The sequence below is a fragment of the Simochromis diagramma genome, unplaced genomic scaffold (assembly GCF_900408965.1).
Source record: "Simochromis diagramma unplaced genomic scaffold, fSimDia1.1 OVJJ01000304.1, whole genome shotgun sequence".
Taxonomy (NCBI): domain Eukaryota; kingdom Metazoa; phylum Chordata; class Actinopteri; order Cichliformes; family Cichlidae; genus Simochromis; species Simochromis diagramma.
This window is the reverse complement of record NW_024387030.1, coordinates 16,041,832-16,064,163: the sequence shown is the minus strand read 5'-3', so window position 1 is coordinate 16,064,163 and position 22,332 is coordinate 16,041,832. Positions and strand designations below refer to the sequence as shown.

The window sequence follows — 22,332 nt, the reverse complement described above, 5'->3', positions numbered from 1 at the left end:
CGCTTCAGTATGCATCATTTATTGATTTGTACAAAATTAAAATGTGTAATTCTCTTTTTCATGAATGCTTCACACAGAAATAGAAATACATGAAACATGTCAACATGTATCTGTGTCAGAATACAAAGACTATGTGCAAAGTGTTTCTCAGCAGGTCGACGTCCTGCAGCATCACATGCCAGGCCTGTGTGCTTTATCTAGGCAAACAAATGCAAATACAGTCACACACATCTTCAGGAGTAACACACACACACACACACACACACACACACACACACACACACACACACACACACACACACATAAATCTTATGATTTTTAAAAAGTCTGTCACAATACAAAGAGTTGAAGCGAACGCTGAAACCTCACACATTCATGCGCTTCCTCTCGATCTCTCTCTCACACACACACGACAAAAAAAAACAACAACTACACAGTCACATTTCAGTAAAGAAAAGTAACATTTTGAATTTGTTTCACATAATTTACTGCAGTGAATCAGCAGGTGTAAGATCCTAATATTCAGTATTTACATTATTAATTTATCTGCTCATGGTTCAAGTCCATACCTAATAATGAAACCTTATTTGCAACTTCACATCATACAAACGACCAACAATACCTTTTTGAAATAAAGAATAAATATAAAAAAGAGAAACATGGATTGGTGGTTTTCCAGTAGCCCAATAGTAGCAGCTGGGGCTTTCATCTACCCATTTGTTATGCTAATAAAAGGAGAATTGTCTTTCACATCCCTGTTTCGTACATATTCAAGCATTCACATCAGGCCAGGTGTGCCTCCATTTGGCCATGCAAAGAGTGTGGGTTGACAGATTGTTGTCCAGTTTCCACTACAGAGTGTGAGTGTGCAGAGGTAACTTTATCCCTGCCTAATAATGTCACAATGAGCTACTCTGGTTTGAGCCTAAACACCAGCTTTAAAAGCTTTACACAGCTAGCAATAATGCCCACTATGAACACTATATAGGATTTTTATAGTAGCACATGTACATATAGTCATGTGGAATATTGATTTTTGCTATCACTTTGATATGCACCACATTGTGCTGTGTTGAATCCCACTGAATGTTACAGGAAACCAATCGATAATCGGATCGCAGCGAGCTGAGAGGTGAGGGATCGCATGCTGCCTTTAACTCGCTCCTAAGATGCTTCTCTCATGCCCGAGACCATGCTGTGTCTGTCTACCAAACTTGCCGCCGTTACCCCGACAGCAAAATGCTGTCTGGGTCTGCGCCTCTGGAGCTGATAGCCCATTGGCTTGGGAGCTGAAGTTGGACCCCAGTTGCTTGTCCTCTTCTGAGGCCTGGAAGGGTCATACTGAAGGTGGGTGTTGGGGGACCAGGAGCCCTGTGGGGTCAGCAGCGGGACATGCGCTTGCGATATTGCTCCACCAGTGGGACCAGGCACTGAGGTGAGCCGCTCTGCAGCAGGAAGGGGTGCTCCAACAAGTCGATGGCGCTGGCTCTCTCTAGGGGGTCTCGAGTCAGCATACGGTCCAGGAAGTCTTTAAGAACTGGGGAGACCTGCACCACCGGGAAGAAATACAAACAACCTTTATTTGTCACATAAACAATCATACAGAGTACAACATGTAGTGAAATGCTTGCGTAGCTGCGCCATTCCAGGGCTTGGTTTTAGCATGGGGGGTCTAGACAGGACGGTTACTGGGTCGAGCTTGCGACTTCAAAGGTGTGTAGGCCTACCACTACGCTATCCAGCTGCTGTATAGGAACATAATAGGTACGTATAAGTACATAATATAGTTGTACTCCAATAAATCATTGCAGTGATATGGTCGTGTAATTGTGTTGCATCCAGCATTTGCCGAGGCACTTCAGTCTGGACCATCAATGCTGCTAGCTTGCGTTCGTCTGTTCTCGTACCTGACTGGCGTTTCGAACAGTAGGAGCTGGCTCATCCCTCAGCCTCTTCATCGCTGCTACAGGGGTTTCACTGAAGTATGGCGGCTCTCCATCCACCATCTCAACCACCATGATGCCCATCGACCATATATCGACCTGGAAATAAACCACGACACAGGAAAAAACGTGTCTAACAGGTCTCATACTATTGCACAGATTGCCTCTGTTGGCAATCAGTGCTACACTAGTGGTATCCATGCAAACTGAATGTGTGCCTCCTCACTTCAGTGCCATATGGCGACTTGGATATGACCTCAGGCGCCATCCAATAAGGTGTCCCCACTAGAGACTTCCTCTTAGGGATGTCCTTACTGATCTGTGCACAGAAGCCAAAGTCTGAAAGCTTGACCTGTGAGGAAAAAAAAACGCTTTCCTTAATTTTAATCAAGAAAGCAAAAAGAAAAAGAAAGAAGGAGACAGAAAGAAGGAAACATTTCATACCCTTCCGTCTAACGTAAGTAGTATAGAGTCACTTTTGATGTCTCTGTGAATGACTCCCTGTGAATGGAGATAAGCCAGGGCTTGCAGCACAGCTTCACACACTGTAGCAATCTGCTCTTCACTCAGCCTGCAGCACAAAACACAGAAACACACAGATTTTACATGAATTTCACACTTTTACACTACTAGTTATGACGAATCAACAGGACTTAAAGTTGAATTTCATGAATCACCGCACATTAAAGGCAACGATAAAGTAGGCAAGGTTCAAAACAACAACTCCCACGTAGCAGAGTGACGAATGAAGCACGCCCGTTCTGCCACGATGCTAATGTGCCTTTAATATTTTTTCAAGTGCAGCATAAACAGTTAGAGTCGAGCAGCAAAAAGACATTTCACAGATAACACCAGGTAACAATTACTTTACAGAGTAAGGTTCCTCCCACACACAGCTATCATTGTAGGTTAAAAACTGTCTAAAACTATATAAGATCAAATGATTAAAACTGAGTGGATTTTTAAAATAATCTGACATCATAGTTCAGCCTGGAGAAACAGCATACACAAAGGACTCTTGATCTTGATTGTTGTGTCAATATCCTGATTATTTTAGGCTTAGACCAGCAGTGGCAGTGACAGCTGGCTCACTTTATATATCATTTGGTATGAGAGGAAAATTTCCATCCCTTTGAGTCAAACAATCTAACCCTGAGGTCACCCTATGGAGACTGAGCCAGCCATCTGTTAGTAATATAAACCATATTGACAGCTCAAACAAACACACCCTGATAAATTTCAGCTCCCTGCTGCTGGTCAATATGTTTTCTCCCTTTTTGATGTATGTCGTAGCATCAGGGGATCAAATTTCTACCCAAAATCAGCCTTCCGTGTGGCATTTAAACACACACAAATTCAATTATTTTACTGTATTATTATTTTTCTCTGGAGGAAAGCAGCAGACGTGGCGTGCACGAGAAGACTTGATGACAGTTTTGCACTCCTGGGAGGAACATCGATTACCCACCAGTTGATACCACACTACCCTCTTGTGGCTGATTTAGTTATTAAAAAATATAAGTTCCATATGGAATCAATGAAATACAGTTTTTTGTTGTTGTTGTTTTGTTTTGTTTTTCTTCTGTGGATGAAGATATTTAATGGCGTTCTCACCTGGTTTCAGAAACAATGTTAGTCAGTGCTCCACCCTGCAAGTACTCCATGATGACCCACAGCTCTTCCTCCACCAGAGCAGACTTAAACATCTCCACCACATTTCTGTGCTGATAGTCCCTCATGATGACCACCTGCAACACAAAACATTATTTGGTGGTATAATCTTTACAAATATAACAAACAATGTCGCCACTTATTGGTTCTCCAGCAGTAAAGATGACTGCTGCTCTGTCATTGGAATTCACTGCCAAGCAGAAATATAGTTCATTTAAACTCCATGAAGATTACAAAGATGATGACATCAGTGCTACTCTTTCAGACTGGAAAATACCTCCAAATGATAGATGTGCATAAAAATATTGGACTCTATAAAGGCATACTGTGTGTCAGCTGCCTTTTGGAAGCCTCTTGGTTTTGTCAGATATGATCATATTTGAATACAAGTGATCACTTAACCTTAATAAGCCATTGGATGTGTCACCCAGAATCAGATACCAGTTAGTGATAAGTAATACTAATAAAATATTAGACTTGTTTGTTTGTTTTTTAATTGCATTTGACAGCACGGCAAGCCAAAGCTGTCAGATAACTGCATTGAAAATGTTCAAACGTTCCTATGAAAGGCAAAATTAACTCTAGAGACCGACTCTGTTTTTTTCTTGTACCAGGCTGTAAACACTTCCCTACTTTAAAGCTGTGTTAACATAGGGATTAACTCACTTAAAGTGCTTTTTTTAGCACTTAAAATGAAGCAACTGCCTTCTCTTTTATGCCCTGATATCACTAAACTGCTTTCCCACAAGCTAAACAACAAAGATTAGAGATATGTTGCTGTAAATGACTCTCGGTACATTTTAGAGTTATTTGCATTTGTATGTTGGGTTATTTTTTTTGTACCTCATTAAAGAGTAGCTCTCGCCTCTGCTGCCGCCGCAGGTCCATCATCTTCACCGCCACTTGCCGGCCGCTGTGCTTCTCTGTTGCGATACACACCACTCCTGTGGAGCCCTCTCCGATCTTCACAAAGTTCTCCAGATAAGAGCGGGGATCGCCTTTGTCCACCACCATCTGCAGGGCCGCCTTGAACTGTTCATGTGTCACCTTAGGTGGGTCGGGTGGCGGTCTGGGTGAGGGGTGTTGCGGGGGTCGGAAGGCAGGGGAGCAGGTGCCTGGAGGACTGGTGGCTAATGAGCCTGTAGGTGAAGGTCGAGGTTGGGAAGGGCTGTCTTGTCTGGGATAGGGAGGGTTGGGGCATCCGGAGTGTCTGAGAAAGGGGTCTGGTCCACTGGGTCTCAGTCCCATATTAGGAGACAGACCCAAGGTGTAGCTGGCTGAGGAGCGAACAGTCCGCTGGGGTCTGACGCCTCCCACAAGAGGACTGCTGGTGCCGGTGGGCAGGAAACCAGAGTGGTACCTCACTGCTGATTCTCCCTGCACAATAACACAGAAAAATGGGGTGAGGAAAATTAAGAGAGAACTGAAAGGCAGTTGGCCACCTGCCTAAGGTTCTTGACCCACTTTAAAACTAAATGTAAATCAAGTTCTTCACTTTCCCTCCTTTTCCACTTCACCTGATATGACTGAAGTGTTGTTTTATGGACCCAAGTGTCCTGCAAAGATCTTGGCAAACACATCTTCTTTCAACATTTACAACCCTACTGGCACCATGAACCCACTTTCATTATTTTTAAGTCTAGAACTAAACCAAAGATTCAAACTCAGAACTTTAATCCTCTTTAGTGAAAAAGCCAATCAATAAGCTGCTTCACTAAAGTTCCACAACCTAAGCATTAACATGATCCGTGATGGTTTTTTGACAGCAAAATATAACTTTATTTAATGTATTCAGAGCTCATGCAGAAACATGCTGAGTAGTTAAAAAATGATGTACATAGGATTAGAAATATGCATATATTGTGTATTCTATAAATAATGTATTATCGGTACACTTAATCGCTGCAAAGGCTTACTTTCAGGTCATAGGAGGAGAACGGCCTGCCAGGGCTGTTCTGTTGGTGCATGTATATTGGTATATTGGGTCGGAGTTCTGTGGTGACTGTGCCTTGATCTCCCTGGGGTGGCTGTACCGTCATAGCAGGGCTGTAGAAACAAGCTACAGGCCTTTGATTTGGTGGCATTCCCCTTGACAGCTGGAAATCTCTCTTCCATATCACTCTCTCCTGAGGACTACCCATATCACTACTCATATAAGCCCCGTGACTTGGCATCTGGATGTTCTGGGACTGAGCAGGATGTGATGGGCCCTCGAGAGAGCTGACCCCGACTTCATAGGTGGACGTGGCCTTGGGCAAAATCCCATTAGGTTGCAGAGTGATACTCTTCTTCATGCCCAAGTAGGGGGTATTGGTCTCACTGTGGATGTTCCTGGCCCTATTCCTCCACTGTTCCTGACCCGCATCCTCCTCCTCATCGTCGTCATCCTCCTGGGTCAGACCCTCATACTGGTAAGTGTCTCCCTCGTTCACTTCCCCCAACCTTCCCAGAGACTGGGCTCTCTTCCTGGCTGAAGGGCTGCTCTTCCGCAAAGAGTTGGAACTGGTCACAGACAGACGGCTCATGTCATTGATCATGGCTGCGATGTAGTCTCCGTGTCCGATCATGCTCCCACGCACAATGGTCTGAAAGGAGAGAAGCATTTATCTGTATCACATCCTGCAAGCCATGATTGCATTACAGAAGGATTTTGGACAGAGAGGAATGAGGGTGACATAATCATCGCTCAAAGGCGAGTTAAATTTAGACTTGGGAATCTGTAAAGGACATCTTTGTCATTCTACAAAGACGGTGACTTGAATTTATTTTCCCCAGTGGCCGATTCTGACAATACACCAACAAATATACTTCACAAGCGAAACACAAAGAAAGAGCCTTTACAACTGCTCACATGCTTTCAGATTGTCGAGATAACCGCTCATGAACTTTCTCGTGGTATGCACAACTGGCAGGCAACCAAAGGCAAATGGCCTAAGCTTGCCCTGACATAAAATCATCAGACAATCTTTAGATGTTTTGCCAGAACAGGCTTGATGTAACACTGACTGCATGGTGGTTTAGTTTAGTAGTCGTACTCAGGGTAGAGTCATGTTCAGTTATACTCTACTGCCTCTCCCATTTCTCTGGCTCAATGCCATTACATCAGCACAGGGGGTGTAGAGGTCAGATGACATCTCACCTACTGTAGCACCTCGCTGTGAGGGGGAATGGCAGGTGATAATAGCCTCTGTGCAATTTCACATGCTTTTTAAAAATGAAACTGTCTTCTCATCATGTAGAAATAATCTGAAACATGCTGAATCTTTATTTTTCTATTTTTAGCTGTGTTTCTGATGACACTAAACCCATGCTGACTGACCCGAGTGACCTAAATGCTGGAATGACTGTTCTCATATTTCACAGCACTAATAACAATCACGTCATAGACTTAACGAAATGTTTGTGGGGTTTTTATTTTCTGGAGGAGCCATAAAAAGCGTCAACGGTGTGTTCAATGAAGCACAGAAATCCTGAGATTTGCAGGCTTTATCACTCACTGGCATTTCCTTTGCTGTACCTGCACTTTTTAGCCCTTCTGCTTGACATCTCTGGGAAGGCACCGTGGACTATTATTAATTGCCTGCGTGGAGTAATAAATCTTGTGGCCCCTATGAGTATTCAACATTGTACAGTCAGTGTACACAGCAGGGTCATTAGCTCAGCCACATGATAGATAAGAAAGCAAAAAGATGGGGAGGGGAGAGAGCTCTCCATGTTGCCATCCGAGGATTGTGGCATTTTCTGTGACAGCGCTCACAAATACTTTTGCACTGACGCAACCAGCACATATTTCTCTGTGAATGAAGCTCATTACAACTTAATGGGAATCAACGCCGTGCGCCATTCATTAGTAGTCACCTCAGGGTAAGGACAGAGAATCAATAAAGGGCTAAATAGCTTACCTTCTTTGGTCTCAACTCCACCTCTGTGATCCTGGAAGGGTCCACCATGGGTTTGGGCCTTCGCAGGTTCTCTATCAGGCTTTGCCACTGTGTCGGCAGGCCCACAAAGCAGCCGCGCTTAGCATCAAAAGAGGTGTGAACTCGGTGCTCAAAATTCTTGGGCGCTGATATCTCAGGCCTCTTCTTTTTCTTTTTGCGGAACATCTTTAGGTCCAGAAGGGTAGCAGCCTGTCTGCTTCAAAATGTCCCTGTAGAAAAAAGGTAATCGTCTTTAAAGAAGTTGCGCCGAACATCACATTCAGCACAAATTTAAGTAACTGTAAACCAGACATTTGAATACAAACAAAACTCATGTGCCACAATGATTAAAGAGTTGTTGCTGCTCTCATTTGCCCACTACTCCAGGTTCATTTAAATAAAATGTGCCAACAAATGATTCTTCCACACGAGAGAATATATATATTCAAATGGCTTATCCAATAGCTGTGCCTGGGACGTGGATGTCCCACACTGCCTTGCTGGCTGTCACAAGCTTGCGCCACAGAGAAGAGCTCCAAGGAGAGCGAATGGATTTGTAAGCACATGTGTAATGAAGGATATCTGGTCAATTAAGGCTTATTCATTCTCTGTGCCCTTTTACTGATGAGCACGAGGCTGGGCTGGCCAGCGCCCACAGGCTTTCAGTGCATTAGCAGAATAAGTACAACACACATCCATGCACACACATATATACAGACATAAATATACTCTGGCAGGCTATCCTTCAAAGCCTTTTTATAACCGTTTTCATATCCCATCCTAATTAGTAGCTTGTGTGCCCTTGATTGCAGGGAGGGCAACTACTTAATCTTCAGATGGATGGTCCTGTATTTCTTGAGCCACTAACTCGGGTTTACTGTATATGCAGCTTTATTTTCCATTCAAGTGGGGGGGAAATAATTAAATGCATTACATCTCATTTCCTCGGCTGCACAGCTGTAAGGGGAGATAATCACTCACATTTAAGTCACTTGATTGGAATTAATACTTTTTAAAAAAAAAAAAAGCTCACAGCACGGAAGCCGTCTCAGCTAGCCATGCGAGGGGGATGCCAGTGCCGGTCTGCTGCTTAGTCCACTACATCCGTCCTGATTTAAGTATTTGTAAACTCTAGCTTTGTGCTGGACATGCTAAAAGCTTTATATTGCTTTGTACAGACCCTACAATAATGGGGAGAAAACCCGAACAAGGACACGACCCCCTATGAGCAAGTGCTTTGGTGACGGAGGGAAGGAAATACTCCATTTTAACAGGAAGAAACCTCCAGCAGACCCAGGCTCAGGGAGGGGCAGCCATTTACAGGGTGGGCCATTTATATGGATACACCGTAATAACATGGGAATGGTTGGTGATATTAAAGTCCTGTTTGTAGCACATTAGTATATGTGAGGGGGCAAACTCCTCAAGATGGGTGGTGACCATGGTGGTCGTCGTGGGCCAGTTGAATGGCCCCCAAGGTCTCCCGATCTGACCCCCTTAGACTTTTATCTTTGGGGTCATCTGAAGGCAATTGTCTATGGTGTGAAGATACGAGATGTGCAGCACCTGAAACTACGGATACTGGATGCCTGTGCTGGCATTTCTCCTGCGGTGTTGCTATCAGTGTGTGAAGAGTGGGAGAAGAGGGTTGCATTGACAATCCAACACAATGGGCAGCACATTGAACACATTTTATAAGTGGTCAGAAACTTGTAAATAACTCATGAAAGAATAAAGTTACGTTGAAACCAAGCACACCATTGTTGTTCTTGTGACATTACCAATAAGTTTGATGTGTCACATGGCCCTCTTCCTATTGAAAAAACAAACGTTGTATCCAAGATGGCCGACTTCTAAATGGCCACCATGGTCACCACCCATCTTGGGGAGTTTGCCCCCTCACATATACTAATGTGCTACAAACAGGACTTTAATATCACCAACCATTCCCATGTTATTACGGTGTATCCATATAAATGGCCCACCCTGTACTTTGGAGGGGAGGGGAGGGAGACATATACAGGGTTGAATGTTTGTCACCCATTTAACTCTTTCCCCCACAAACACAACATTTATATACCTTCCCTGTACCCTTAAAGACCGTTTTTGACACCTCAGTGTATATCAGTGAGCATGTGTTTTGAAGACCATTAGAATATTTTTTTTTAGTTTTTTCTGATGGTAGCTGCAAAGGCAGAATCCACCCTCATTAACTACGTTTATAAAACCCCAAGATATCTTGTTCTATAAGCAAGTCGAAACCACACAGTTCAGAAGAGAGCTTCAAGGATTATTCCGAGTAGGCTTTCAAGAGGTAAGAGTTGAAGTTCTCTAAAGCTTAAAGTTATGGTTTATTGCAGTGGTGCTGCTTTGAATGGGTCTTAGTTAAGACAGTGAGGGATCTCCTAGGCCTTAACTAATCTGGACCTCTTATCCTAGTTTGTAGTGTCTGTGCCTTTTGTAGCATTAATTAATGCATAGTCTGAAGCAACAATACCACGTCCAAGAAGTCTGTGCTCCAACTTTGGTGAGGGAAATTCTATTCTTTACATGTATGTGGTCTGCGGATGCAACTTGCTAGCCAAACTTGCTAACATTAGGTTATGGGTTGTGCTTAGTTCTGTCTCCAAAAAATACAAAACATTAAAATCAAGGCTTCAAAATGTAAGAACAAAAAATGGGTATATATGGGTATGTCCATATTGTATTTATCTTTCAAGCCGCGTGTGCAAATGACCAAATGTTGACATGCTAAACTAAGATAGCTAATACAGCAAACACTCTACTGCCATAGCAGGCTAACTTGACCTGTCAAGCTCAAAGCACTTCTGTGGCCAACTAAATGCTCACAGAACTTTTGTTTGTTTTTGCAAAAAGTCACCCTGAAATTAATAGCCAATGCAGAGGCCTACAAGGTACCCTGAGAGGATCAGATACTATCTCCCATCATGCACTGTGAAATAGTGGGAGCTGAGAAAATTAGTTTTTCAGCCCTCTGCAAACCAGCAGGCGATCACACTGGCAGTCTTTCCTCTTTCCACCTCCGCCCTCGGATCAGCATGGCTCTAATCGGCATCAATGACGCCTGTTAAGAGATGTATTGGTAACTAACCCACGCCACACGTCCTGCTGCATCACTGCAAGGTAAAAGTAAGTCAGGCCCGCTGGTCACATCAGCTAAACCTCCACTTCATTACAGGAAGGGAGCGGTAGGATGAAATAGGTGGGAAGGAGGGGGTGCAGAAGGACTGCTAGAATAGACGTGACACTCGCCAAGGATAATTCAATCACAAGGCTAATATGCTAAGTGTTGCATAAACGCATCACTCTGTGCTCTCCCTATGTACATAATGTGATGCTGGGAAGGACTTTAATTCTATCTGACAGGGACATTATGATGTGAGGGCTCTCAGAAGGTGGGGTGAGAGGAGTCGGGGCCAAGATTACAGTCAAACGTGGATATATTAGAGAGACAGGGACCCAGTTTCTTTCCTGGAGACACAGAAAGGCTTTTAAGTGCCAGTTGTGGCCCCTTTTGAATAAAAAATGCCTGCAAAAAAACACAAGCTGCAAAAATAGAAGATTGTGATCGCTGTCGTTTTTTTTCTTTTTGCACTGCATGAGAGGCTGTCTGCTTAGATAGCTGTTAAAGATGCCGATGCTGGCATTGCCCGAACAAATATTTACACATTTACGCTCACGTATTCTCTTATAAGCATACCAATCAATATTCGCTTGAGTAAAATGCAAACTGCTACAGTACCATTGCAAAAAGAGCAGCTGGTTTTTATGATACTTCATCAAGTTGCATCAGTTCAAAACAGCAGAGAACAGAATATATCACAGTATTCATTATTCATACTTGACCACTGTTCCCCTCTGCAGACTCTGGAAATACAAACTAACCACTGTGGTATTAGACACAAGAAGAAACACACATGCATACTTGATTCATTCCTGGGCAGAATGAATTTAAAAAGTTGATAAAATTATTGATTTACAAGCTTTAATCATATGCGACTGGCCTTAGATTGACCTCTCAGACTCTGCCGGGCTTATGACAGTCCTGACAGCAATATGCTATTGATTTCTAAGCTCTAAAATATGTTTCCACAGAGCTTGACTTGCACAGTCCACCATCTCTTTCCAGTCACATCCCTCAAAACTGCAGGGACTTGACCCTATGCCTGAGTGGCTTTTCTTGAATCTATCAATGTGCTGATGCAAAACTCCGCCAGCTGCTGTCACAGACATGAAAGGAGAGCCAGGATGAGGTCACTCTTAAAATTGTGCAACATGAGGTGTTTTTCATCTTCACAACTTAATGCAGGAGCAACAAATTAAACAAATCCAAACGCGTGACCTAAAAAAAAAAGCCTCACAAATCCCATCACTGAGAAATAAGATCTCATACACTGGAACTCAGCAGAAATCTGTTTGCAATAAGTATTTCTGAAGTCTAACTAAACATAAACCTTGAAAGAAAGACTCCACAGCCTGCACATTCTCTGACGCATGCAAAATACACTTTTCTGCAATCCCTTTCCCAATCCACGCTCAAATTAATATCCAATCATAGCCTTACCCCTGACTGGATGGAACTTCTTCACCTGGCAGAGTGGCTTGGCCTCTCATACCATCCAGAAATTCAACCGAGCAATCCATATGTGCCCCACAGACAACATGACAAAAGAAGAGAGAGCATGCTTTCCTTCCTCTCATGTTCAGATCACCCCAAGCAGGAGTTCCGGTTGAGTGGGAGGGGATCGAGAGATAAGAGAGATATTGGATTTGCTCGATGTTAGTGCTCCCAGCTCTGTTAAATGATTTTTTTTCCCTATTTGCCCTGATTTCTGCTTCTATCTTTTTGTTGGCGTGCATGCAAAAAAATGTAATGAGTGTGCAGGTGACTGTGCTTGCAGGATTAGTGGTGTTCAGTCCCTCACTGATCTAATTTTAGGACGCATCATTTCCCCCCCGCCTCTCCCGCACTAGATGGATGTTTATTTTGTACGGGATTCATGTCAAATGGTGAAGTGAGGGTGTGAGACGATGGAGATGAGGTAATCCTGTTTTTGTACTTGTCAATGCATGTATAAGCATAATCCAGCTATACTGAATTACAGGAGGGGGGTTACATCTATTCATAATAGTATAGATAGCATCAAGGTCTTAAATGGTGCTTTTGGAATCTACAGTGCAGTGTAGAGCGCTTAGAGATTGCTCTTCTATCAGCTTCATTATGATGACCGTTTTGCCCTTTGAGTGTAATGAGACTGCCTCTCGAGGGGGCGGTGGGGGTCTTGGATGGTCATCTTTTCCCTGTGCTTTGTAAAACACATACACATGCACTTACACACACACCGTCTGAGGGCATAAAAGGTACAAGGCGCCGGACGTGACTGGACAGTACAATAGCAGTGTTTATGATTTACGTTGATGTCTTTCTCTTTGAAGTCACCTCTGCAAAGATGGAAGGACTTTCAATAAGACCTTACATGTGATGTAATAAGCTGCATTCAACGACACGGAATAACAAGACGCTAGCACTCTGATACATCATGCATGACAAAGCACTCAGAATATAAGAAATGCTGGAGAATGTCGGCATGAATCTATTAGGTCCATAAAGTCATTCTTTGCACAAATGTGGCTTTGGTTGATTGCACAGTTTTGTTTCTTCAGGCATGCTAGCTGCACTGCACTGGAGATGACATTGTTGGGGTGTCAGTCTAACACTAGCAGTTGAACAGACTAAAATAGCTACTGTGCAATGATTATTCAAAGATGGTTAAACTTTGGTGACGTCTTGACTTTTTCTTTTGTGCAACCAGCAAGCCATCAATTCTGTGGAATACCTGCATCCCTGAACTAAAACAGTAATAATGATAATAACAATAATAACATCTCCGTATAAAGTAGAATGCGGGTTCAAAAGTATCAGTCCATTGTTGGGTTTATAGGCTCACATTTGCCAATGTCCTCATTGCTATTTCTTCCATAAAGAAAAGCATCACATCTTTTCATAGTCACTCCCTTATTTTTGGTTCCTTGAGGAACAGACCACTTGTGCTTTTAGCACCTTTGGACTCTCCCAGCCGAAAGAAGGGTGCTAGGTCTGACATGTGGACAAAGATCCTGGATCAGTATTCGGCGACCCTCTGTAACCTCAGGCTGCTGCTTGAGTTGCTGTGAATTTTAAATGCGTCCCCTGTGTAACATAAGCACTTACAGTTGATGGTGGAATAACTAAGAGGGAAGAAATCACATGAACTAACTTGGTCATGTATCTTGTTAGATACCCCCCCGCCCCCCACTGTTTGTAAAGGAAGACTCCATAGCTAGGTGCTTGATTTTATACCTGCGGTAAGACTATAAACACCTGAATTGTTTATTGCTTACACTCACTGAACATTTACTTGAAGACAAGATCAAATTGACACTGCGTCTAATAAGTCTAATAAGTCGGTGTGCCTGGGACATTGTCTGAAGTTTCTCTTTCTCAAATGTAGCTCACATGTAGCATGCAACAAGAGACTGTCAGCTTTAAATGCATTCTGGCTAGCACCCTAGTAGTGTTGCACACTTAACTTAATCTTAAACTCTGTCAGGATTTTGGCTTCCCACAGTTAAATGAGCTCGATAGACTGATGTCTAATATGAGTGCTTCACTTATCATGCTAAGAATGCTAAGAAAATCAGCAAGCGCTAAATCAGATCCTGACCACAAGCCTTGTGCCAATCACAAGTGACTGTTCTCTGCACCATACATTTTTCCTGGGCTGGTCTGGATGAGTAGTCCTATGTTAAAAGACATATAAAGAACTAAATTGAAATGTCCGGGACAGCAGAAGGTGAAGAGCTATCCCTTGAAGTGGAACATCCATTATTATTTGGAAATACCTTGAATTTAGCACAAGTGATGTTAGCTAAAAAGAAATCATATGAACAGAAACCTATGGACTGTGTCTGCACCGCAAACCAACACAGCTGACTTATTCAACTGCCTGAAAAAACTGCAGTACCATTAATGCATGAAAGCCCAAGGAAAACAGTGTAATGCCTGCTAACGTGTATCATCCAGATTCAACTTAAACGTCGATAAAAAGTAGCCTATTCGGCATGTCAGCATATACATCCAGCTCCCAAAGACGCACCGAAATCACCAAAGCAATCACATTCAATTTTGCCAAAGACATGTTTCTAATAAATATTGTGAGTAAAACATAATGGGCAAAAGATATGTCAGCTGTCATAAAATTATTTTTTACAAAGTGGGAAAGGGGGTCGAGGAGAGGGATGTTACAGCTGCCAAGAAGGTTTTATTAAATCATGTCAATTAGCAAAATGAATGGAGTAAAAGATGTTATGTTATTTTTCTGCAAAGATTAATTTCTGAAGATTGATGTAAAGGAGTGTAGCACACTGTAAAGGTGAAAGCAGTACCGTGTTTAATTTCGCTACTAGCTGTTGTCTTTAGGCTAATAAGGCTGTAGGCAGAATGCACATAGTGGCTCCGTTTGTTTATTTCTGAGGTAATATGCAGAATTTCTCCTTTCCTTTTCTTTGGGATTGCTTGAAGAGTAAGTATGATTTCCCTAAACCAACATTTTCTTTGGATGACTAAAGATATATTGTGCGGATATATAGTGCCAGTTTTCAAACAGCAACTTTCTCAGTCCTTGATGTAGCTGTAACTCCGATAAAAGCTCCACTCAGGGCTAAGGACATAATGTAGAGCATACCCAAGGGCACGTGAAGGACTAGTTTTTGTCTAAAGTTTAATAGCAGCAGTGGACAAAAAGAGTAAGCTTGCACAGAGTGTGGCCAAAATGTATCCACAGACAAACTTGATAAAGTACTCGTGGTGTTGGCATTGCTCCCGTTAAAGGTGTCTTCAGGACCAACTTTTGCCATGTTGACACGCAAACTGACAGGAGGACCCACAAGGTAAAACACATAATGAATACAGTCTTGCAGCTGATAAATATTAAGTGTTCATACCCTTGATGATTATAAAACAGATGCAAATATATGAAAGCGTAAAGAAAATGTGGCTGCAAAGGTTGCAAAGTGTCAGAGCAGACCCTTATGTAACCATGGACGTATAGGTTCCTGGTTAGATAGTCAACTGTATCCATATTGTGCTTTCACTTTTCAGTTTATAAAATGAGATATTAAGCATGGATGACCCACATTTACACAGGGAGTTCATTCATAGTGACATATCTTGGGGTCTTTCAAATGTCACATAACTCGCAGCGATGCGTCATATGCCGGCTTTCACTCAAATCTCTGGACGAAGTCGTGCAAGTCTAAAATGGTAGAAGTCACTGAAGATTCTGAGAAAGTGAACGATCAAAAACGCTCATCTGTCATTTCCTCAGGCTCGGCGTGAGTAAGGAAAAGGCCCGAGGATTGGAAGTACGCAGAAAAAAACAGTGTCAGTGCCCAACAATGTGGGCTGTCAGTTCCTTTAAGAGCAGAAATCTGCGCAGGAGGGAACACTTGTCCTGTGTTAATATTGACAGGAGGAAACAAGAAATGAGAGGTCAAGATGGGAGCAGTAAGAGTGGGGGAGGAAAGGAGAGTCCAGACACTCAGCTGCGGTGACAGAAAAAAAGAGAAGATGGATAAATCTAGGATGGAGGACAGAGAGAGGAAAAAAATACTGAACGGGATGGCTGTAGATTTGAAGCTGTTGGCGAAAATTAGCATAGACATAGACGTTTTTGTCGAACTTTTTGAAAAGTAATGATGCTGATAGGAGCTCTCTTTCAGTTCTGAAGATGCAAACTGTTTTCTCCATCATCTTTTCTGCAGTAAACAAGCCTCAGAGGGGATCTGAGGACAGGACAGTTGCATCAACACAGCACGTACATCATTCTGTCACCTGACATAATGGCACTGATTCTCACGGATAAGAAAATGGACAAGAAAACTAGTTTGCTCTGCCCTGCAGCGAACAGTGTGGACATTACTGCGCAGTAAAAGCTGTGGTCTCTATCTGCTCCAAACACCTTAATCTAATGACACTGTAAAAACAACGCTTCTGATGTCCTGCAGGATTTTATGGGACGTTATCTGGATGCTGACACATCAGTAGAACACCACAGACTGTCACGTCAGGAAATATGCATCAATATGTATACTAAGGGCTAGAGGCAGGAGAGAAAGAAAATGCAGCAGTGACCAACACTCTGTTTAATGAAAGATCCTCTTGGCTCTCACAAGTGCTTTGAACAATTTGACGCTGTGCTGATAGAAACGTATGATCAGGCTGGACCAATGGTATGAGCCCAACTTTTCTCTCCTGGGTCTAATTTATTGATGCACTGGGACTCGGCGCATGCTTTACTGTATGCGCATGTGCTTATGAAGGCTTTGATTTATATTTTTTCCCAGCCAAGGCCTCAGCATGTCTCTCCAAGGGACAAAGCACAGGCCATTTTTAACCTCGGATTCCTTTATGGTATCAATCTGCACCAACTCTGCTGTCCTTCTCTGTCACCCAGCATGGGTGCTGTTTCAGCCTAGAGAGAGAGGGGGGGGGGACTCATGTCATGCTGTCCTAATTTGGACTCTGAGGATTTTTTAATCCTCGGTGCTTGACATCTCGTGGCCAGTAGCTACACTAAGCTGGTAAATGCACAGCTCCCCCGCCTTCACCAGCATGAACATGTCACAGTCGCTCCTGAAAACAATCGTGAGCCCAGCATGGGTCGCTGGGGCATCGCGACAGCACCTGCGTGCCGTGATCAAGTGTGTGAGAGGTCCGTATCACTTGCTGTCCTGTCGGCGTCCTGAAGCGCGTGTTCAAGTCTGTTTGTTTTACTGTGAGCCTGTAAACCCGCACGATGGGCAACACACAACAAACACCAAAATATAGACTTTATAGAAGAGCGCACATCACCCCGAGTGAAGCAGAAGTCCAGCTGTGTGTGTGTTTATGTGCATTTGTGTGTGTGTGTGTGTGTGTGAACCAAAGAGACCTTCTCTGTCACAACCCCTACCCTTTGGCTGCTCTTCCTCTTCCTCTGTGAATATCAATGAATGACCTGAGACACAAACAAGGCCTTTTTTTTACTTGCAGAGCCTCAGTTACATATCAACAGACTAAAAATAAAAATGTTAAAAAGCCCATACATTTCAATCAATACTAAACTTATGAGCAAATCACCCTGTATGTGCACAGATAAGATCAGGTGTCGTCTCAACTCACACATGGAAGCATTAACAGTAGCATTGTTATTATTATTTCTTTTTTTAGTAGCAAGCGTGAGAAGTGCTGCGACAGCATCATTCACAATGAGTGCACGGGCAATGCTAAGTGGGCTAAAACAAACAATCTATACACTTCTTTAAAACACCTTCACCTTAGATTGATTTCCACAGAGGACTTAGCATCTAATAGCAGACTAATAGAGAGACTTTACAAATCTATTTTTTCCAGTGTACTGACCAGATTTCTTATTTCTTAATGTGCTCAAACATCGCATCCCACGTTCATGCAACCCCTCGTACAACAGGTTTTCTTTATGCTAGGAAAAGACATCGCGTGTGAGTCTCCTTTATCGTGTCTATTCTTTCCACAGCATCCATCTACTGAAGTATGTATATATGTGCAGTAGTAGAAGCTTGCACTGGTACAACTAAAAATATCACCTGAATTCACATTGGTAAAAACAGGAAGCATCTGTGTCCAGAGTACTCATAATAATCATCCTAGATTTATCAAGTGTGATCCATCTTGAGAAAGACAGCATTTTAGGGAGTGCTGAATCCTTTTTTGTGAAACCGGGGTTGAGGACAGAAGAGACAGGAGGACGAGACGATGTTGGGATTTTAAGGAGGAGGGGTGAGCAGAAGGTGAAGGCTCCTCTTTTGAGATGCAGTCCATCACTGAATACATCCTGCAAACCTCTCAGTATCCCCCCTCCCCACCACCACCACCACATCTGCACCTGGCTGCACTGGCCTTTGCTCCACATCCTCTTTCTCTTCCTCCACCACGACTGATACCTACCGATGGCATACACTAGCCTGCTCTTTATCAATGACGTTAAGCCTCTTTTTTTTTGCCCCCCACCCCACTTTACCCCACTCTCCTCGCCGTGAAGAGAGAAGATGGGACTCTGGAGGGATAAAATCATTGCTAGAGAAAGACACCAAAAGAAATCAGTCATCCCCCCTTACCTTGCTGTCCAGTGAAGAGGAGAGCCTCTCTCCTCCAGGAAGGTTTGGAAGCGAGTGTGCACATACACTCACATCCACTATTATGCGCCGCTCACTCACGTTCACACACACATTTACGCTCGCACACGGACCTACACGCTCTCAAGCTCATGCACACAACGGCGAGGAGGGATGGCTCTCAAGCGAGAGCACACTGCAGGCTGCCGCTTGCCTGGGAAAGCCTGATGCGTTCCTCCCTCCGGGCAGAAACACACACTGCCATCTCAAAGGCTCTTTGTTGGGGCCGATTCATCCCCGGTTCTGTGGCTGAGTGCTGATTCGTGTACCGGTGCCTGCTCCCGGGGACGAGGGGGTGTCCGTACAATAGATAGACAAAGCCATGAAAAAGAAAAGCAGCATCCAGGAGGAGAGGAATATCACAGCACCATGTAGCTCCTTCCATCCACCCCCCTTTTCTCTCCTTCTCCTTCTCAGGCTCGCTGTCTTTCTCCTACAGACACACACACACACTCCCTCCCACCTCCCTTTCCCTTTCTCTCTTACTCTCTTCCTCCTCCTCTCTCTGCCTCTCTCTTTATCACTTCCCTCCTTCTCTGCCTCCTCCCACTCCCTCACTGGGCTGCAAAAGAACTGATAGCAGCATGTGCCTGCGCCCGTGTGCCGGTTTCCAGTGACTGTAAGGAGAGGAGAGCTCTTCAACACCTCATCACCTGGGATACCTTTCATCCCCCACCCTCTCCTCTCCCCTCCCCACCCACCATCTCTCTGCCTCTCTGTCTCCTTTGCACGTAATGTGGGTGACACGAGAATGCGAGGGTGCTGACTTCACCCGGTGCGCTGCTGTTCACTCAAATGTATTATCCATGAAATGACATGGTCAGGGAGATGGCAGATGGCAGAGGAGGGGTTGCTGTATGTACTGATGCTTGTAAAAAGGGGTGTGGGACTATCCTTGTAGAGGGGCTTAGATCCTCATCCTCACACTGTCTTTTGAGTCTATCGTGACCCAGAAAAAACCCCAAAATCATTGCAAGTGAGGGGACACTGAAACTGAAGTTACAGCCACACTCCTGCCTCTGATCCGGCATCTTTATTTGAGCGAAACATTTCCCCTCTCCTTTTACCACAATCATTTCCTGAATAATTTATACAGAAGCTAAGACCAGGCACGAAGAAGGAAAATGTATTAGGGTCAAGTCATGCAGAAATTGCCTGCAAGAGTGAGCCACATTTAGGGCATATGTGTAATACATGGCATTTTGATATGAAAGGCACTACGACAGGCTTAAATAATGGCACCCCCTCCCCCAGCACACACATCAAATAAAGTGAGGTGAAAAACGACTCCACTAAACCAATCTGCATAACAGTGGCAGATTTTCCTGTTAGGGGTATGGCAGACACAACCCCTCCCTCTCTTTCACTCTCACTTGTCAGCATTAATGTCACAGATATTGACTGGTGGTGGTATGTTGTCTTATAGTCATGATTTCCTTTGAGTTTATGAAACAATAAAAGATAGATTAAAATGCACAAATATGGTGATCACAAAAACTACTCCAATTTTTACCAGGGTTATCTCAGCTGAGGTTGCTTATTTATCCTTATCTCTGCTTGCCCAGTATGACGGAAAGCTGCACAGGTCAAAAGGTCAATAAATGAAACATGTCTTCTTGTTTCCGCGAGAATGCACAGAACCACACAATTTTGCTTCAGTGGTTTAGCACAAACATAAAAAGAAAGCTACTGCTGCACTGTTAGGTAGATATTATTTTTCTACTTATTTAATTATCATTTTCTTTTTTTATATATGTATGTATGGAATATTTGAGTGCATAATGTATTGCAATAAAAGGAGAGACTAGGAGATGTTATAAAAGAAATGATTTTTACATGTCATCCTCACTCCTCACCCGGCACTCCTCTCGGATAAATAGCGTAAAAGTAGCTTGTGATGTAAAACAGATTTTACAATGACAATACTGGTCTTAAACCACAGCGTCATTAAAGTGAAAGCCCCAGAGCTGCATAAGTAAGACAACTTTAACTCCTTGCATTTCAATTCATTCTATTGTTTAGCATGAATATGTAGGAATTACACAGCAGGCTACCGGGGCTCAGAGTACTAAGCTAAAGCAAATGTAATTTTTCATTTAGAAAAAAATATCCACTGACTTTTTCAGATGACCTAGAAATCCATTTTTAAATCTGTATGATTAAGACAAGCACTGCAGAAATCTAGACAAAGCCTGTGGCATTAACCTGCCAGCTAATGAGCAGTTAGGTAACCAAACAAATGTGCATGATAATGTAAGTCACAGTTCTGACTTACTAAGTGGAAACAGTGAGATAAGTCAAACATGATCAGAGAAAAACCTAAAAAAAATACCACTAACTCATGATTATAAGATAATAAGCTGTCATTTTCATGGGTGTAATTACATGTAATTACATAACATTAAGCCAAATTTGGGATATATAAGTATATATCAAGCAGTGGCCTCGGGAGAACTGATAGGATCGAAGCGAAAGTGGTAAAAATACTGAGTCATCGGTTAGTATATTAACACGCTGGGGTTGCTGTCTGAATTACATAACCATGAGTCAAAATTACAGAATGAAATCATTGTAGATCTAAATCAGGAAATAATCTTCATAGTTTAAGTCATGACCTATAGTTTCCTTTTCTGAAAGCGTATGAAATTCCACAACCAGAATGATTGGAGGGGGGGGAAAGGGGCTGATGATTTTGGTGCTGCATGTTTGCAAGCTGTTGTGTCTGTGTGCAAGCCTGATGGAAGTTCACTTCAGTCCTTCTCACTGGGCAAAACCTCTACTAGTGACTTAAAGTGAGCCTAGGTAATGGACAGAAAGCTTTCTGCTAACTGGTGCATGCAAACACAAACCAAAGGCTACAAATAGGTAAAGACTACATGGCACTTGAGTGTTCTTGTCCATCGCAGTAAGAGGACAAAAGCTTTTCTTCTCCGAGGGCCTGCCTACAGAGCATTACGGTAGATGGCCTCCTCGTACCAGCTCTCCAGTGCAGTGCAGAGAGCTATGGATTTTCTGTCGGGAGTCGCTGGCTGGGACGAGCTTTTAATAAGTCATGCCAACCGGCGAGCCATAGAGGATGCATTATGGTGCAGTTATGCCGTTATTATGATGGGAGCGCATCATGTTGCCCATCACTTATCGCTGAATTTCAGCTGCTCCCAGCGCTAAGCCACAATTTAAAGTAGACAGTATGGGAACTCACCACTAGAGAGGATCTTGGCCGGCAGTGTCATATTTCCAGTGTGAAGTGTGCTCCTCCAGTGATCCACTTGCATGTAAAACTAACAACGCTTTGAGCCTCATCGGTTCATCAGGACAGTGGCTTCCTGGGGATAACCACAGCCTGATCTGCTCACAGCTGCAAGTGGTTGATTTCACTTGCTAATGAGCCAGCTACCTATCTTGCAGCCATTCATCAAAGTCTGCCCAGCAAGATGACTGTGTAAAGTGGACCCTGTCATCACAGTAGATTAAAAGTTTAAGCATACTTTCAATGCTTTTTGGGATTGGGGTAAATACTTCCTGAATAATGTCATTAGACATTT

General features: G+C 43.3%; 1 protein-coding gene across 2 annotated transcripts; it reads right to left on the bottom strand.

The window, feature by feature from the left end:
* Positions 1–3: 3 nt before the first annotated feature.
* LOC120740259 (serine/threonine-protein kinase PAK 6) lies at positions 4–19,224 on the bottom strand. 2 transcript variants are annotated; one of them, XM_040042488.1, is made up of 9 exons: positions 18,731–19,224; positions 7,517–7,764; positions 5,531–6,199; positions 4,458–4,991; positions 3,558–3,691; positions 2,388–2,514; positions 2,170–2,295; positions 1,908–2,042; positions 4–1,547 (listed from the first exon to the last, which is right to left on the bottom strand). In XM_040042488.1, exons 2-9 carry the CDS (start codon positions 7,718–7,720, stop codon positions 1,380–1,382), a joined length of 2,097 nt encoding a protein of 698 aa, XP_039898422.1. In that variant the 5' UTR covers positions 7,721–7,764; positions 18,731–19,224; the 3' UTR covers positions 4–1,379. The 2 variants fall into 2 exon arrangements, with proteins under 2 accessions (XP_039898422.1, XP_039898423.1); XM_040042489.1 differs by lacking the exon at positions 18,731–19,224 and having other exon boundaries at positions 7,517–8,850.
* Between the last annotated feature and the right edge of the window lie 3,108 nt (positions 19,225–22,332).